This window comes from Boeremia exigua, assembly GCF_020726555.1.
Source record: "Boeremia exigua strain MPI-SDFR-AT-0100 chromosome Unknown C7974scaffold_6, whole genome shotgun sequence".
Classification (NCBI taxonomy): Eukaryota; Fungi; Ascomycota; class Dothideomycetes; order Pleosporales; family Didymellaceae; genus Boeremia; species Boeremia exigua.
Genome location: NW_025763523.1, coordinates 886,087 through 902,789, shown reverse-complemented (window position 1 = coordinate 902,789; position 16,703 = coordinate 886,087). Strand labels below are relative to the sequence as shown.

The window sequence follows — 16,703 nt, the reverse complement described above, 5'->3', positions numbered from 1 at the left end:
AAGGATATCGCGTTCGTCAATCGTTTCAAACAATGAGAATGTGATTACAATGGCGGTAGTGATTTGGGCCCAAGTTGGGAATGTGTGTGCAACAGAAGTGAAGGTAATAGTGGGTAAGTTGCAAGAAGAAGAGAAGGTCGTAACTCGTGAAAGCACTCGGCGTTGCCTGACCAGCACTTGGAGTGTTGACAATGCCAAGTGGTGGATTAAGCAGCAGAGTCAACTTTACAGGACGAGGAAGCCAAGACCAGCGGCGAGCGCAGCGACGAGCGCGGGCGCATTCAGGCTGGATGCGGCGCCGGTGAACTCGGGAGTGGCGGGCGTGGTCGCGTTACCAGTGGGCTTGATGATGGCGCCAGTGCCAGTGCTGTTGCCGGTGCCGTAGGCGCTGGTGACAGAGGGGGCGGCGTAGCTGGGCGCAGTGATGGTGGTGGTCGAGTTGGCGGCACTGCTGGGAGCGGAGCCAGACATGGTGACGGTGTTGACGCGGTAGACAGTTGAGGTGATGTAGACGGTGGCGTCGTAGGACTCAGTCTCGGCAGCGAAGACGCCGGCGACGAGCGCAAAGAGGAAGACGATGACGGCCTGGAAGGAACGCATGGTGCTTGATGTGTTGGATTGGTTGGAAGTTGGTGGATATCAAGTCGTTGACTGGAATGCTTTCAAGTGAAAGTGATAGAGACAGGTCTCGTATGTGTTGTATAGTGTCTTGGTAAGTTGGCTGGTGATGTTGCGCAAAAGGAGGATGCGGCAGCAGTGATATGTGGAGTCGTAGAGACAGTGGTGCTAGCAATGAGCGTGGGTGCAAGGCACAGCTTGACGGTAAAGTTAAGTGTTTTGAGAGAGTGGAGGCGTTTGGAGTAAAACGCAGGTGCGAGGAATCGTGCTCAAGTTTAAAGGAAATTGCGACCCGCCCGCGCCAGAATCTCATTTCACACAGCGGCGTACGCTAACGCTTACCAGGATGGCTCGAGGGGCCAAGCAAACACCGGCTGTGCCTGACAAGAACCAGTCTAGCCACCCGATCTGCTGCGGGCGACGGCGCACGGCAAATCTTCTGCACGCTGCACGCTGGAATCTTCCCGGCCCAACCTTGCGCTGCTCTTGCGTCGCTGACCTCATCTCGCGCATTCTGCGAGCTGTTCCCAGGCAACGCTGGAATGCGCCGCATCTCCTCACCAACGGCAATCACTGCGACCCTGTTGCATCCTTGTCGCTCATCAACGCTCTCGTCCAGACTCAGCTATCACCCCCCGTTGCACCATGACCGTTGTGTTCAGGCAATGAAACATGGGTGCGCGAATCGTGACCAGGCGGCCTCAGACACGGCGGCGGCCACGACCTCGCCAACATCGTGGGACTGCGACCCAAGCCCAGTGCTTCTCGCTCGACGTGGCATCGTGGAACGCTGTCCGTCGCGGTGTCTGGCCCTGTTCGCACTGGCTCAGTATAGCCGCGGGCACAACATGGATATTGGCCAATCAGAGCGCGGTGCCTGAGTTGAAGCGGCAACCAACGTGGTTTTGTCGCACTCCCTGTCTCAGCCACTCAGGTACGCCGGCTACACTTCCAACATTGGATCATCGTCACGGCGAGTGCACTGAAGGTTTTGCGTCGTTTGACCAAAAGCCTGTTCCTACTGGTCTTGCAGCAGCCACTCCGCAATCGATACGTAGGCGGATGAGTAAAGGCTCGGGAGAGTTGACCTTGGACTGGCGTTGAGTGCCGGATCTCCACACCAGACTACGTGGTAGGCTCGCGGTAGAGTTGCCGACCCGCTGCTTTTCAGACCCCATTGCGTGGAGTGCGCTGCTTTTCGAGAAGCCGATGGCCAGACCGACAAACCTCGGCGGCATCACGTCAATTTTCATCGACTGCGCCCTTGAAGATTGACGTGATGCCGCCATGCCAGCGCTGCTTTGTCGGCAGATTTACAATGCTATTGCGGCGCTGCGACCAAGAGTATAGAGTACGTACTCCAGCAGTTCATCAGGTACACCAGGGTCTTACAACGCGCTGGCTAGGCTACTACGTCTCAACAATACGCAGCAGCCCCAACGTCGCCGAGGAAAGGACAACCCTCCAGTCGACGCTAGAACATGCGCTCAGTGTGCGATTGGTGAGTTGGAATTGTGGATTTGCCGGTGACTAGAAGGCCCTTACCGTGATGTCTCTGCAGTAGTAGGCCCGCCGGCAACGTGGACCCAGTGACAACCAGCGTATCCGGTCAGCAACAGCTCGCGTGCGCATACACGAGTGCAAGGAAGGGCTTTGACTGACGTGGTCATCTCCAGGCTGACCGCCATGCGAAGGTTTCCAGCCCTTGCAGCGACTCTCGCAGAGCGTTGAGGGCCAGCAAGGACGTATCCGGCACGCGCAGCAGAATCTGTAAAAGCTTTGCGATCGCGCGCTGATTGGCCGCCCACTCCCCGAGTGAAGGCCCTTACCGGTCGTCGAAGTGTTCTCCCGTTCCCGCCCCCGCCCACGAGAACCACCTCGCTGTGGCAAGCAAGGCGCAAAGAACCGCGTGTGCCATCAAATCCTGCAAAGACTTTGTTCGCAAACTCTGCGTGTGGGTTCGGTGTGAGATCCTCAACGTCTGCAGTAGGTCTCGCTTCGAGGTGATCGACTGCAGTAGCGCGCTGCAGCATCATCAGGCACCTGCGAATGACTCTGGTGTCTGGGCAGCGACATCGTTGTGATGCGGTGGTTTGCGAGCTTAACCTCGGCGCGAAAAGTGCTGGCGACTTGAATGGCACGACGCTCATTGGGTGCCAGACTTACAATCCGTTTGTGTCAGCGCAGAGCATCGAATCTCGTAAAGTAAGGCGGACCGGCGAATGAGCGCGTCCGGCATGATCTTGAAGAAATGAAGCAAATTCCAGCGCTGCGATTGGCCCTTGCCTCGTACCTGCTCATTGTTTTACTCTTGTGTCATCTCTGGACGCGCGCGGAGAATCTACGTACTAGGGAGGTGCTGGTAAATCCTTTGCTCGTGCGAATTTCCATTTGTACAATGAGGCCGAGACGCTTTGTGCACTGCTACCGTTCACTCCTTCATTCATTCCTTGGTGCCCTTGCCAAGCAGACCAGTTGTAATTATCACTGCAGCAGCATCTCGAATTTCCTACCCGAGGCTCTAAATCCTCATGCCGAGAGACTACGGATATGAGACAATCCTATCTGAGAAAGGCGCAAGATGTTCTTGCCACTATGTGTATTGCAACGACTTTCCCTATGTTGGGTGGGTGGGTAAATGAGTCCAGAAGTGGCAAGTAGCCAACAAACGGCATCGTAGACTGCCTTTCCTGTCACATCTCCTGGAGTAGATCCGCGATACCGAAGTGCCTCGAAATAAAGACATGTAACCAATGGCTCGTATCCACGTCAAAAGCAAGCCTAGAGCAAAAGCAAAGGCACGTTTAACAGCGAATGTAGGTAACACTAGATGTTGGCACGAGAGCCAGGACAAAAGCAAATCGAGAAGCAAAAGCAAGTCCTGGTCACGAGCGCAGTCCCCACCCGATACGTGAAGATCACGAGATCATGGACATGGAGACTTGGAGGCACAAGGACACAGCGTAGCCCCACGCTCTGGGTGTTTGGTGCAGTGTCGAAGGAGCGTGAGTAGCGGATTCTTTGTGATGTTATCTGAGCCTGACTGGGCGGTACTGCATCCTACCATCACCGACGGGCAATCGAGTGATGGAAAAGATTTAGGATGGTTGGAGGGTTGTCCCAGTCTGCTCGCCCATCTTTCTACAAGGAATATCAACAATCTACGCTGATCAATGGCCACTGCTGCAATAAGTTTAGTCATTCTCATTCCTAATCAGTCACTCGTTGACAACAATCGACGGCAGTATATTAGAATGGTGATGCGTGCGATGTGCAGCCGACCTGGATCGCGAGAGGGAGGAGTGTAGAGATATTCTGACACACGTTGCACTGCTCTCCTTCGATCTGCCGTACTTGTTCCCCTCTTTCCTTGCTCCCCCTTCACCGAGGAAGATACAGGGACAGATCGGGGGACAAGCTCCAGAATAGAAGACAGTTCGGAGGATCGCACACTGAACATGCACCAGAACACATGTGTACGACAGAACACAATAAACACCTAAGATATAATAGGACACCATCCAGATAGGATATGCGAGACATCCATGTATTGAGAAATGAACGCTGAACACTAAACCAGCAAACACCCAAACACCCAAGTACTCGACCTACACAACGCAGCAACAGCACAGAGAGGCACAATCGCCAACAGTGCATACAAGATAACCAGCGCTGCACAACAGCAAGACCCAAAGCGTGAGAACGCCGTGGCATCATCACGAGCTGCGCAAAGGCGTGGTATCACAACACCGCACTGCCAACTCAAACCCACAGCAGCACCACACCCCCACAGCGACACCACAAGGCCGTCGAAGCAGTACGGTACGGACACAAAGCTCGCCCGCCCGTCCCCAGCAAACCCCGTCGTCTGCGGTACACACGAGATTCTGATACTAGTACTGATACTGATCTGATACTAGGCAGAGCTGCAGACTCGCGCGTACGTAAGCACAGATCTCCGGACTAGTGTGCTGTGGGTATGCGGATATGGCGTGTGTGTGCGTAGGCTGGGGGCGGCGGGTTGGACGGTGTTTGTTGGCGGTAGTGGTGTCAGTGTCGGTGTCGGTGTCGGTGTTGGAAGCAGAAGCGGAAGCAAACCCAGAAGCAAACCCAGAATCCGGCTGGCAAGCAGACTGAGAACCGTAGTCGCAGTGCAAAGATGTAGTTCGAATCAGAATCAGAAGCAGAACCAGAGCCAGACTCAGCGCCGCAGTCGAAGTCGGGTCCTTACACGCACACACGCCGCCCCCCCACAACCCCCTCAACGAAGAAACCAGCAGCACAAGCGAGCAAACTAGAAATTGCAATGAATTCTCACGAACCACACTCGTCGTCATTACGCCCCCAGTCACCAACCTGCGCAGCCCTTTCCTACCTCCCCCAAAAAACCCCACCTGTGAAAAACCGCCCATAAACCGCCCATAAACCGCCGTAACCTCGCCCCAAAGCCGACCGTGAAAACGACTGCGAAACCCACCAAGGAGCCGTGTCAACGCCGCTCCAATCCCAACGCCAGGTGCGCCTGCTAGACCACCCGGGCTCCAAGCACTCGCGGCTGTGAGGTTCCCGTCCCGCCCGCTCAGATGCCGTGGTATCGCGCGATAAGTAGTGTACAAGATGATGAAAGTGTGGAGGGACGCTCGCTCGCTCGCTCGCTGTGCTGGGAAGAAGCAGGGCGGGCGCGGTGGAGGGTGGTGAAGAAGAGTGAGCGATGGATAACGGACGGCGTCGCGTTGCGTCGAGTATCGAGTGTAGAGGCGGCAGTGCGGGTGCGTCGTCGCGGCGGTGCAGCGAGGGTGCGGGAACAGCGCGGGTGCGACGGTGTCGAGGCCTTCTCCGTGAGGGCAAGCTCCTGCCAATCTGGCGCCGGGCCAGCGCGAGTCTCCAACGCCAAGCTCCAATGTCCAGTGAGAGTACGGGCCAATGCATCTCAATCGCCGCCGACTATCTCCGCGCTGTCCCACATGCGCCTGCACAGCTCCTCGGCCTCGTTCCGCGGCCTCTCCTCTGCACTCGCCGCGCCCTCGTCGTGCTCGAAACTCGATCTACTGCGGCGGCTCCCCGCGCCGTCCGTGTCGGGCGCCTCGTTGATACTCGAGCTCAGCGTGCTGAAGCCGAGCCCGCTGGCGCCGTTTGTGCTGGTGGGCCGGGTGGCGCGCAGCTTGCGCAGCATACCGGGCATCTGCTGGACGCGCAGGATGCTGTCGGCGAGCGGATTGCGGTAGCGCTGGATAACTTTGTACTCGATGGCGACGTGGTTGAACTGCTGCTGCAGGCGAGGGTCGAGGCGGCCTTCGCCGGGGTAGGACAGGCCAATGTTGTGGAAGGAGGGGCCGCCGGTGCGGAGGATGGCGGGGACGGGGGCGTGGGGCTCGATGGCGGAGGCGGCGCGCTGCAGGAGCAGTTTGTTCTGGGTGCGGTTGTTGATGGGGGGAAAGAGGTTGGGGGTGGTGGCGCCGGACTTGACAGACTGCGGGCGCGTGGGTGTGTCTGCGCCGTCGGCGTCGTCGGTGTCGCCGAAGTTGGGCATGGAGCGGTTGCGCTTGCTCTTGTCGAGAGCGCCCTCGTTCTCCTTGGACACGCGGCGGCCGGGCATGTAGCTGCCGTCGTGCGGGGTGCCGGCCGAGCCGTCGCCGTCCATGAAGCGCGACACGAGGTCGCGGCCGGGCGTGTCGACGAGGGTGCTGCCCACGCTGGTGCTGAGCTGGTGCCCGCGGCCGGCGGTCGAGGCGACGGTGGCCGAGACAGACGACGACTGCGGGGCGACGACCGTGTGCGAGGCGCTGCGCTGGAGCAGGCGCGAGGTGATCAGGTCGGCGTCCGGCGGCCGCGAGTGTGTGGACGAGGCAGCTCTGCTCGCGGGCGGGGGCGCGCGCGTGCGGTCGGGCAGTGCCTGTGCCTGCGGGGGCAGCGCGGGCGACGTGTCTCCGGCGTTCGCGCGCGTATTGCTCTCGGTCGCATCGTCCACCACGCGCTGGGCCTCGGCGGCCACCGAGTTGGAGCGCGTGTTGGAGCGGGTCGTGTTGGGCGACTGCGACGCGCTCTCCTCGGTCCACCCGCCCTCCTCCTCCTCCTCCTCGCCCGCCTCGTCCCCGACGTCAAAGTGCACAATGGGCCGCTCCTCGGGCGAGGCCTGGCGCGAGCGGGCGGGATTGCCCAGCTTGGCCTTCATCAGGGCGAGGTCCTTGGACGACTTGCCGCCCTTGGCCTTGCCGACCAGGTGGCCGCTCGAGTGGTTCTTGCGCAGGCCGCCGGCGTGGGCCTGCGGGTTATGGCGCATGATGGCGCCCGACGAGGCATTGCGCTTGAAGCCGGGCCGCGGGCTGCTGGGCGCGGACAGCGAGGCGCCCGACTGCGAGCGGCGGTGGTGACGGCCCTCCTCGGCTTGTGGTGTCTGCGGCTGCGACTGCGGCGGCGGCTGCTGCTGCGCGGCTTTGTTGAACTTGCCCAGGTTCTTGCCCGCCGACATGGTGCGCTGCATGCGCCCGCCCGCGACATGGCGGTGCGTCACCTTGTGCTGCTGCGGCCGGTGGTGCCCCTTCTCCGACGGGCTCTGCGAAATGTGCGACTGGCTGCTCGACTGCCTCGTCATCGGTGCCGGTCGCTTGGGCCGTGAAGCCGTAGCCTGCTCGGGCGAGGCCATGCTGGATTCGGCCATGTCGCGCGGGAGGCCGTCGTGGGGATATGAAGGGCGGCGGCTCGAGGGTGCGCGTCGCGCTGCGTGTCTGAGGCCGGCGCTGACGGAGCGGGCACTTCAGCGGGCACTTGAGTGACACTTCAGCGGGCTCTTCAGCGGACGCCCATGGGGCTCAATTGCTGCGTTGGTGCGATGCCGGTGGTACAGCGTCTGCCACGTTGAGGGCCAATGGTGCGAGGCTGCTGCAACATGGGCGTCGCCAAATCAGCAACCGCACCGCCGTCGTCGGCCGCTCGGCTATGCTGAATCCGGCTCTCGGTGAGCGGGCCGTGCAACGTCACGCCCGCCTGGGCAACGTCGCTGCGTCTCTCACTTCACCGACTTCATCCATGCACAAACATCTGGTCTGATTGCTATGCATTTGCGAATCTACGTGACTTTACTGCGCTGATTGCTACCCTCCGTGTGCCGCATAGCCGCCCAGCTAGTGCCATCGCCTAACGTAACCGACGAGGAAGCATGCAGTGTAAATCTTACATGTGAAATCGCGCGTCATCGTGGCTTCTCTGCGCGTGTCACATCCCTCTGCCTTTGTTCTCGCTTGAGAGACAATGTCTATTCGCCCTGGAAAATCTTACGCAGTTCCCTCACCCGACCTCTGACGCCGCGGTTCCTCATGGCGGCGCGCTGCTGGCTGATTTGCCTCTGCGAAGCGCTGATCCCGTCCACACAGCCAAACGAGGAGGTCGTCCTGACTGAAACAGTGCGTGAGCAGTATGATGGCGGGGCAGGGCCCGAGGAGTAGGTCGGTACTTCAGACAAAGACAAGTCGTTCATGGAACCGTCTTGACTGAGGTACGCACCCGCAGTCGACGGACGTGTGCTCTCTCCGCTACGGGTCATCTGTCTGAGCGTAGCATTCCTGCGTCGATCTGTCCGTCTCTCACCACCGCTGAAAGCTACGCCCATCCTCGTGCTGCCCAGCACCGGGAGCTCACCTGAGGGCTGGCCGGTTGACAGCAGCGCTTGTTCCTCTGTAGGCGATTTAGAACCCGACGTCCGCGCCGACGCAAGCAGGGACGATCTGGATCTCGTCAGGTTCTTGGGTGGAGCAGCTTGTCGTGTCTGTTCGTACGCGATCGCCAGCAGGGGCATCGAGGCCGAGCGGCGGTTGACGTGCTTACAAGCGGCAGCCCGTTGGGATGTTGTGCGTAGGAGGGACGGCATCTTGGCTTGCACTTTCTTCGCGCCACGACGACACATCGACTTCATTTGCTGACCTGAAGGTGTCAAGGGTCGACTGGGTTCTGGCTCCCGCACGATAGGGATAGCGAACTGCATTCCCGGCGCTGTGGTAGGAGCGAGTGTAGAAGTGGATCGCCAGTATGGCAGCCCGCTCATAAGTTGTGGTGGTGGTGCGTTGCTGCTTGCATCTAGCCATGCGTTGACATCCCTGATCATACCAGAGTCTGGCCGTGGTGGGCGAGCTGGTGGGTAGACGGCGAGACGCGGCGAGGGCAGCTCCATGATGGGTATCTGCGGTACTGGAGGTACGGTATTCGGAGCTTCCCTTCCGCTTGATGGCGCTGTCTGTGGCCGCTCCACCGAGAACTTTCCCCTCACTCCGCCATCACCATCACTCCTCAGGAACTGCCGCGATGCTGGCTTCCATAGCCGGTTGTGCAACCACTTCTTCGCTGTGTCATGCTTGCTTGGCGCGGAAATTGTGGTGCTACTATTGCCTGCTAGCATTGCGGCTGTTGCTCTCTTGAGATGGTGTTGACGTATGTTTGTTTGTAAAGGTGTTGTGAGGAAATTGTACAGAAGGAGACGCGTTGAGCAATGTTGGAGAACGACAGCCTTGCAGTCGTCACCTGAAAGAGCGAAGGTGAGTTGAGAGTGAACTTGGGAGTTGCTGGGCAAGGTGAACTTGCGCAGCTGCTGAAAGGCAGGCACGCTATGCCCCACTTATCTCTTCACTTCACTTCAGCCATGGCAAACACGCAACGGCGTGTGAAAGTCTGAACTCGATCATTGTCATTCGTCGTCAATCATACTACCTAGTATACAGGAACAGGAGCAGGCGCAACACTCTCCAGTGTCGGCACAACAGGCTTGATCAGCCCCGCCTCATCGAAGTACACCCTGTCGATCGTCGTCTCCCTCATCGTCCCGTTTCCACCGGGAATGCCGAAGCGGTGGTACGCAATGTACCAATCATCAGTGCCAGGCACTTGGATGATCGAGCTGTGGCCGGTAGCCAGAATGCCCTGCGCCACATCCTTCTGCAGGATGACTCCCTGGTAGGTCCACGGCCCCTTAACACTGGCGCTCGTGGCGTATCCCACGCGGTAGTTCTCAGACCTCGTGTCGTCGATCGAGTAGGTGAGGTGGAAGATGCCGTCGCGGTAGTTGACGAAGATGCCTTCACGGAAGTCCACAAGCCCAGGGATCTCGCGCAGTGTATCAATCTTGAGCGACAGCATGTCATCCGAAAGCTCGGCGTAAAGTGCGGGTGTTCCGTTACCCCAGAAGATGTAGTACTTTCCGGTCGTGGGGTCCTGGAAAGCCGCGGGATCAATGGCCTGGCCGGTCTTGAGTGCCTCGTTGTTCAAGATGAAAGCCTGGGGCTGTGCTGTGAAGGGACCAAGCGGCGAGTCTGCGACGGCAACGCCGATGGTCTTTCTGTTGTACTCCGCGTTGTGTCCGCTGAAGTAGAAGTAGTACTTGCCATCGCGCTCGATGACGGTGGGTGCCCATGCGTTGCCGACAGCCCAGGGTACGTTGCCCGCTGCACCGTCGAGTGTGAGGAAAGGCGTCTCAGCACGTGTCCAGGTAACAAGATCGGGGGAGGACCAGACGTAGAATGTGTTTCCGCCCCAGCCGGGAGTTCCATCGGTGGTGGCGTAGATGTAGTAGGTGTCGCCAAAGACGGCAATGTTGGGGTCTGCGTAGTAGCCAGGCAGGACAGGACTGTCCCTTGCGACAATGTTGTTGCTGTTGCGTGTCTTCTTTGCCGAAGTTGCGCTCGTCGAGGTCAGCGAATTAAGCTCAGCTGCAGTCACAGGGATAACAGTTCCGTGGCGAGGGCTCTTGGGGAGACTGTACGAGCTCGATACTTTCCAGGCCGGCTTGGAGATGTCGGCTGTCTCAAGGGGGATGTAGCCACGGCCAGTGTACTCATCAACAAAGAGGTAGAACTTCTCGCCATTGACATCACCAGGGTTGGATTTGAAGACAGTCGGGCCCTCCACGGCGCTGGTTCCGGCGCCCTTGCCGATGCAGGCAGCGTCCTGCGTCCACGACTCGAGCGTTGCGCGCAGCGAGGAAGAGTGCTCTTGGATGATGTCAGAGCACCCTGTTCCAGAGGCGCCCTCGTCCTTGGTGAAGCGATAGAAGTTGCTTCCCTCCTGGATAACGGTCGAGTCGATGCGCGACATACTGGCGTCCTGCCAAACCGTGGTCTCGCTGAAAGTGACAAAGTCCGTTGTTGTCGCGTACAACATGCGGTGGTAGGTGGGTCCTGTGTGGGCTGTATCGCTCTCTGCGTACAGCGAGGAAGCCCAGAAGACAACGTACGCATTGATCGTAGGGTCATAGTATGCCTCAGGTGCCCATGTGTTACCGGCGGTGTTGGGTGAGACCTTGACGTGTCGCTGTGCGGACCATGTCTTGAGGTCGGTTGACTCCCAGATCTCCAAGTACAAGCTACCTTGGGAGACGGCAGCTCCCCAAGATGTACCCGACCCAATGCTCAAGTCTGTGGCAATGAGGAAGAACTTGCCACCATCGGGTGACCGGATAAGGAAGGGATCACGTAGTCCCTTTGTGCCCTGTGTTGATCTGAGGATGGGCTGGCCGTTGTTCAGCTCTCTCCAGCTCAGCGCGTTGTTGCCATTACTGGCTGCCAAGTAGATGTTTTCGCCGGCCCTGGTGTTGTTGGTGAAGTAGGCGAATACATAGCCTTCAAAAGGATCAAGCTGTGCTGCCTGACTCCGAGGAATCTCGATGGGGCTGGCGTTGGCCACAAGAGCCGCTGCACAGGCAGAAAAGAGAGTAGCGACTACACGCATGGCTGCAGTAAGATCCGATAGCAGTTCCTGGCAAAAAAGAAGCCTGCACGTACAACCCGCTCATCATATACCAGATGCCGAGTCTGTTCCTGGGCACAAGTGATCCTTCGTGCCGACAGACACCAGGAACGACTACCTGAACAGGAAACTGACCAGACATTCAATCTAAGTTTACAGCATTTCACGAGACTTACGAACACACGTTCACAAATGCAGAAACGTTTTTGTTGATCTGGTCTGCTGATGACGCAGATCCTCGGCGCACGCACTGAAAACATTGCGGGGGATATGCTATCGGCGACAACGCCGAAGTGGGTGTTGAAGTCGTGCGCCGGGCGGAGGCTCTTTTCTGCGGAGAACCGGGGAATATGGGGTAAACCTTGATCGATCTAGCCGAGAATGTGGCGGTTGCCGAATATCGGCTTAATGCTGGCCGAAAACAAGGCTGCTGGGTGTCACGAGTCTTCGCTGATGGATCTAGTGCCAGCAACTAACAAGGTCGATACATCCATTCACGGGCTTGCAGCCAGATTCTATTTACCGATTAACTTGCCTAAGTATTCGGCGATTGCTAGGATTTTCTCTTCCTGTAAACGCCTGCCCACAACCTGTAGACTAACATGTGCACCATCATAGATCTCAGGGTCATCTGTAGTATTGTGAGTATATGAACAGTTAAATCCTTCAGCGAGGTACATACAGTCGTCTTGGATCTCCTGGTCTTGATTATCCAGTGGCTTGAAATCACTGCTCTTGACATCGACAGACTTATCAACATTGGTGACGGGGAACGCGACAGTCGTATAGTCGAGCGCATTGATCCAGGTTGAGTAGCCGTAGTACTTGTACTTCTCCCGCCTGGCAGCAGGCCACGGTGCTAGTGGCGAGATGACAGCATCGACAGGCCTGCCAGTGCTCGTCTCCTTTGCGGTGCTGTTCCAGTACTCCATGTACTCCTTCTTCAGCTCTCGCATTCGAACGTTCGTTTCGGCGATCTCGGTTGCAGTAAACTCCTTCATCTCATTCTGGTACAGAGATACTTGTGGTGCCATCGGCTCACCTGACAGCGCGAAAGCCTCACGCACATCACGGCCGCCATCAAAGACCCAGGACCTGAAGCCTGCATCGTTCAAGACCTTATGGGAGGGTGGTGCCCAGGCAACGACTTCGTGGCCTGCAGATTTGAGAGCCTTGGAGACAATTTCGATGGCACGATGGATTGGCGCTGTTGGGCTGACAACGCCATCGGTGTGAAGGATACCAAACGACAGTTTCTTCTCCTTTGGTACGGCTTCGCCAACAAATTGTAGTAATTGCTGGACACTCTCTTCCTCTTCACTCCGCCATGGAATCTCGTGTACCATCGGATCGTGCAACCATGGCTGCTGTGAGAGCAGAGCTTTTGTGACCAAACGCAATGATGCTGCAGTGGTACCGAGCGGACCGACGACAGACAGCACGGTGTTCTGACCATCCATCGAGTTCGACATACCGTGGTATGGTAGGCGCCCAGTGGATGGACGTAGGCCATAAAGGCCGTTGAACGCGGCTGGGATCCTAATGCTGCCCCCTATGTCAGTCCCGAACCCGACTGGTGAGCCGCGAATGCCAACGAGTGCTCCTTCACCCCCTGAGCTGCCTCCGCTACTCAGATTGCGGTTCTTCGGATTGAGTGTATAGCCGATGATGTTGTTGACAGTCTCACCAGACATGAGTGTATGTGGCACACTAGTCTTGCAGTACAGCACCGCACCGCTCGCTCTCAACTCTCGGACCATCTCACTTTCATAGACCTTCTCCTTGCCGGTACCCTTCTTACCCTCGAAGGTACCAATCCACCCCACGTATCCCATAGTTGTCTCGACATCTTTGACATGGAATTGATCCTTGAGCGAGATGGGAAGACCATGAAGTGGACCAGCTGGTCGCTTGTATTCGGCAAAGTATGCATCAAGCTTCTTTGCATCATCTATGGCTGCATCGAAGAAGATTTCATGAAGACAGTTCAGCTGCGATGGTCAGCAGGTGTGATCAATTGTCGAATGTACCATGTTGTGGGTACCAATTGGTGTGCCAGCGCTGCTCTGTGACAGAAAGCACGTGTGACCTTTTCGGCAGTCCATGCTCCCGATGTGGTCTTTTCAACAATCTGATCTGCATCGCTTTCGGTGATTTCCAACTCTTCCTCAGATAGATACTGCTTGATGTAGTCTGTCACATCAACTTGTTCTTTTACAGATGGCAAGTTCTCCACTCGCCACTCGACCGGAATTAACGCGGAGGTAGCTTCGCGCTTCCTAGCCGCGGCATCACGCCAAGATGTCGTCATGGTGGCGCGCTTGATTTTTTGAGTGACAACAACAGGTGCTTGACAATTCAGAATAGTAGGAAGGGTAAGTAGAAATGTCGCATGGGCAACGAGAAAGCCAGAGGTAAGTAGTACGAGTTGGAGACAGATAACCGGCGCTTGATGTGGCTATCAGTTGGAGAGGTGGGGTAGTTGGAGGCGCCCTAGCAGCGCAGCTTCCACAACTGTGGGGTACACAGCTGCCGCCAACTGCGGAAGGCGCCTTCGTCATCAACACGCTCTTACAACCCACGGAAAAGAAAGACTCGCAAGTAAAAGGGAAACATTATACATTGATACCTCCGTAGCCACAACCCAAAAGAATCGGAGCATGACCACGTATGTAGACGCAAAAATACCAATGCTTATCAATCCTGCCCCGCCCCTTCGACATCAGGCAAACCACATCACTGGTGTACTCCACCTGTTCAAGCATCGACAGAACTTTGGCTACAATTGATACGATGATCTTCTTATTCGGTCCGGTGGGCTTACATGCGCAGCAGGGCTGTGCAGCACTGCTGCGCAACACCAACTAACACCGTCTCAGACCAGCCATCTACACCACTTGCCCTTACAGAATACCATTCCGACACTTTGAGCACGATCAAACCAGAAAGCACCTTCAAGAGTCTATCGCCTGATCTCATGGAATCTGTCTACGGCCCACTCGATCAAGATACGGAAGAGATAAGACTGCTCACCTTACACCCCGCACTCACGACAGCAGACGGATCAACTCTCCAATGTGCCCTCCGTTCCGTCGCGCTTCTCTCAAATACGGGAGATTCTGTTCCAGCATACGAGGCACTATCTTATGTGTGGGGAAAACCCGACTTTTCCCGCCCCATTCTCATTGATGGGCGAGAAGTGCACGTCACACCCAGCTTAGCAAACATATTGTACAGTCTCAGGGATAGCGTCAACCCACGCACGATCTGGGTCGATGCAGTCTGTATCAACCAAGCAGACCTAGAAGAGCGCGCCAAGCAGGTTCGATTGATGCACAAGATATATTCCTCATGTCAACGCGTCCTTGCTTGGATGGGTCCATCGCTAGGTACGACCGATTTTAGTTCCAAGCAACACAGCATCATCAGCGGCATGAAGTTGTTGCAGGAGATCGTGGAAAGGCGATTGCATGATCTCAGAACCTATGAGGCGAGTTTAGTGCAGCAGAAAGACAAGCCAAGTCAATTCCTGCAAATATCGTCCGAAAACGAGGTACCACTACTTAGCGAACTATTGAAGCATTCACCTTATTGGCGACGTGTCTGGATCGTCCAAGAACTTGTCTGCGCACCGCGAATAACCATGATTTGTGGAGAGCAAGAGTTGGAGTGGACATGCGTCTCGAGTTTTCTGAAGGATGAGCCCTATTTTGATGCCTTCCACACGATGAAGACCGCAGAAAACGTCAGCCCCCACAGTCTCACCGACTTTGGTGCGACCTTGACAGAAGTCAAACAAATAGAAGATCAACGCAGGGCCTTCCGAGATGGCCAATTGGGGAGCTCCTCCGATGAGCTGTTCGATGTTCTAGCTCGCTTTCGAGACAAGCAAGCCACCGATCCTCGAGACAAGATCTACGCATTGATGGGACTATTGCGCAACAAGCCATACATCGAGATTGACTACGCCAGCCCATTGGTGCCCCTGTACAGAGAAACGACAGAAGCTCTGATGAGAAGGTCAAGAAACTTAGACATAATATGTCAAAATCCATTCGAGACAAGGGAGTCATCCTTCGGAACAGTATCTAGTGAGGCCAAAGGCTCCTGGACTGCAGATTTTGGCTTGCCAAGCCGTGAGAGCCCTTCTATTCTATTCGCTCAGCGCGACATATTCAATGCTGGTATACGCGAATTTAGAGAAATCGGTAGAACTGTCAGGGATGGAAAGGAAGTTCTGATACTTTCGGGTATTGTCATCGACAGCATTAACCTTCCCAACCGAAGGGGGCACGAGACACTGGAAGCAGCTCCAAATCTCGTTATGCCCACGGACGCCCCAGAAAATTACTCCGCCTGGAGTGTCCTGCAAAGAATACACCGCGCGAAAATCCATTGTTCTCAGGAGAATGCAGTTGATCTATCAGAAGAACCAGACGCCAAAGGAGATACTCTGCAGCCCGAAAGCGCGATTCGTGCTTTCTGGCGCACAATGATCAGAGACTGCACAGCTCCTCCTATGATGCGGCGTTTGAAAGCCAGAGAGATCGAGAGGCTGGACATTCGAAATACACTCCGCGTTGAATCTCAAACTCAGGTCCAGACCCTACGTCTACACAATAAGTTCGACAAACATAAATACTCTTCAACAATGTCATCTCACGGACATGCACACAGGGGATACACTGAGTTGCCTGAAGTGGAGAAAGAGTACACATTTGCGACTACCCTGGAGGGCCTCTTTGTTCTCACACGTCGCTATGTTCACCACAACGACGTAGTCGCGGTATTGGACGGTGGTAAGGTTCCTGTTATTCTCCGACGAACGCGACCAAGCAAAGAACACGGCTCCAGAGAATTTGGCGGATCTGAAGAGCTGTATAAGTTCATCTGTGTTGCGTACGTGCATGGTATCATGGATGGTGAGATCGAACAAGCTGTTAGCAGGGGCTGGATGAAGAAAAGAGATATCATGCTGGTTTAATCCCAGGTGATGTGCAAAACACAGGTAGATGACGAGGGCTTCAATCCGACATACTGCACCCAGGCACGCCCGACCAGCCGCTTGGCCTTTCTGCAAATTCAATCCACCTTACCTTTGTTGCAGCTAATGAGCTACAACTGAATGAATTCATTCATCCCAATAAGAAAGTGCCCTCTTGCCTGACGCAAATACACACTACTCTCAATCAGGCAAGCGCGGGTACGCAACATTCCCCTTTCCGAGAATAGCAAAACAAGCAACGAAGAGAAGAGAGCACATACAACAATACTAGCTCAGCCTGGCCCGCTGCACTGCTAGCTACGGCTAGGAGACTCTGCGAAGCATTTGACAACGAGATAACAAGGCTGAGACT

The 16,703-nt window shown here is 56.2% G+C and overlaps 8 protein-coding genes across 8 annotated transcripts; 1 reads left to right on the top strand and 7 right to left on the bottom strand.

Annotated features, from left to right (window-relative positions):
• Positions 1-225: 225 nt before the first annotated feature.
• Positions 226-600, bottom strand: C7974DRAFT_413078 (uncharacterized protein; the record flags this gene model as incomplete). The annotated part of the gene is made up of 1 exon (XM_046143700.1): positions 226-600. The coding sequence occupies one exon, from the start codon at positions 598-600 to the stop codon at positions 226-228; it is 375 nt and encodes a 124-aa protein (XP_045997037.1).
• A 1,191-nt stretch (positions 601-1,791) lies between these two features.
• On the bottom strand, positions 1,792-2,768 carry C7974DRAFT_453906 (uncharacterized protein; the record flags this gene model as incomplete). Its single annotated transcript, XM_046145890.1, has 1 exon — positions 1,792-2,768. The coding sequence occupies one exon, from the start codon at positions 2,766-2,768 to the stop codon at positions 2,160-2,162; it is 609 nt and encodes a 202-aa protein (XP_045997036.1). The 3' UTR covers positions 1,792-2,159.
• Positions 2,769-4,423: 1,655 nt separating this feature from the next.
• Positions 4,424-5,180, bottom strand: C7974DRAFT_183921 (uncharacterized protein). The gene has a single exon (XM_046136424.1). The coding sequence runs from the start codon at positions 5,028-5,030 to the stop codon at positions 4,512-4,514; it is 519 nt and encodes a 172-aa protein (XP_045997035.1). The 5' UTR covers positions 5,031-5,180; the 3' UTR covers positions 4,424-4,511.
• A 368-nt stretch (positions 5,181-5,548) lies between these two features.
• On the bottom strand, positions 5,549-7,261 carry C7974DRAFT_413077 (uncharacterized protein; the record flags this gene model as incomplete). Its single annotated transcript, XM_046143699.1, has 1 exon — positions 5,549-7,261. One exon carries the CDS (start codon positions 7,259-7,261, stop codon positions 5,549-5,551), a length of 1,713 nt encoding a protein of 570 aa, XP_045997034.1.
• Positions 7,262-7,742: 481 nt separating this feature from the next.
• On the bottom strand, positions 7,743-9,160 carry C7974DRAFT_453902 (uncharacterized protein; the record flags this gene model as incomplete). Its single annotated transcript, XM_046145889.1, has 1 exon — positions 7,743-9,160. A coding segment is annotated over one exon (1,290 nt), but the record flags the coding sequence as incomplete, so codon positions are not given.
• A 155-nt stretch (positions 9,161-9,315) lies between these two features.
• On the bottom strand, positions 9,316-11,606 carry C7974DRAFT_433905 (glycosyl hydrolase; the record flags this gene model as incomplete). Its single annotated transcript, XM_046144952.1, has 2 exons — positions 9,316-11,244; positions 11,523-11,606. 2 exons carry the CDS (start codon positions 11,604-11,606, stop codon positions 9,316-9,318), a joined length of 2,013 nt encoding a protein of 670 aa, XP_045997032.1.
• A 213-nt stretch (positions 11,607-11,819) lies between these two features.
• C7974DRAFT_394163 (amidase signature domain-containing protein) lies at positions 11,820-13,982 on the bottom strand. Its single transcript, XM_046141851.1, has 3 exons — positions 13,391-13,982; positions 12,029-13,337; positions 11,820-11,977 (listed from the first exon to the last, which is right to left on the bottom strand). The coding sequence occupies exons 1-3, from the start codon at positions 13,655-13,657 to the stop codon at positions 11,862-11,864; spliced, it is 1,692 nt and encodes a 563-aa protein (XP_045997031.1). The 5' UTR covers positions 13,658-13,982; the 3' UTR covers positions 11,820-11,861.
• A 28-nt stretch (positions 13,983-14,010) lies between these two features.
• Positions 14,011-16,535, top strand: C7974DRAFT_183909 (heterokaryon incompatibility protein-domain-containing protein). Its single transcript, XM_046136422.1, has 2 exons — positions 14,011-14,014; positions 14,226-16,535. Exon 2 carries the CDS (start codon positions 14,324-14,326, stop codon positions 16,328-16,330), a length of 2,007 nt encoding a protein of 668 aa, XP_045997030.1. The 5' UTR covers positions 14,011-14,014; positions 14,226-14,323; the 3' UTR covers positions 16,331-16,535.
• Positions 16,536-16,703: the final 168 nt, after the last annotated feature.

Excerpts from the sequence above, each read along its gene's own strand:
- C7974DRAFT_183921 (XM_046136424.1), bottom strand. The coding sequence starts at position 5,030 with ATGGGCGGTTTTTCACAGGTGGGGTTTTTTGGGGGAGGTAGGAAAGGG.
- C7974DRAFT_394163 (XM_046141851.1), bottom strand. The coding sequence starts at position 13,657 with ATGACGACATCTTGGCGTGATGCCGCGGCTAGGAAGCGCGAAGCTACC. Across the intron at positions 13,338-13,390 it reads CAGCGCTGGCACACCAATTG|CTGAACTGTCTTCATGAAAT; the intron begins GTACCCACAACA and ends TGACCATCGCAG. Across the intron at positions 11,978-12,028 it reads CCAGGAGATCCAAGACGACT|ATGACCCTGAGATCTATGAT; the intron begins GTATGTACCTCG and ends ACAATACTACAG.
- C7974DRAFT_183909 (XM_046136422.1), top strand. The coding sequence starts at position 14,324 with ATGGAATCTGTCTACGGCCCACTCGATCAAGATACGGAAGAGATAAGA.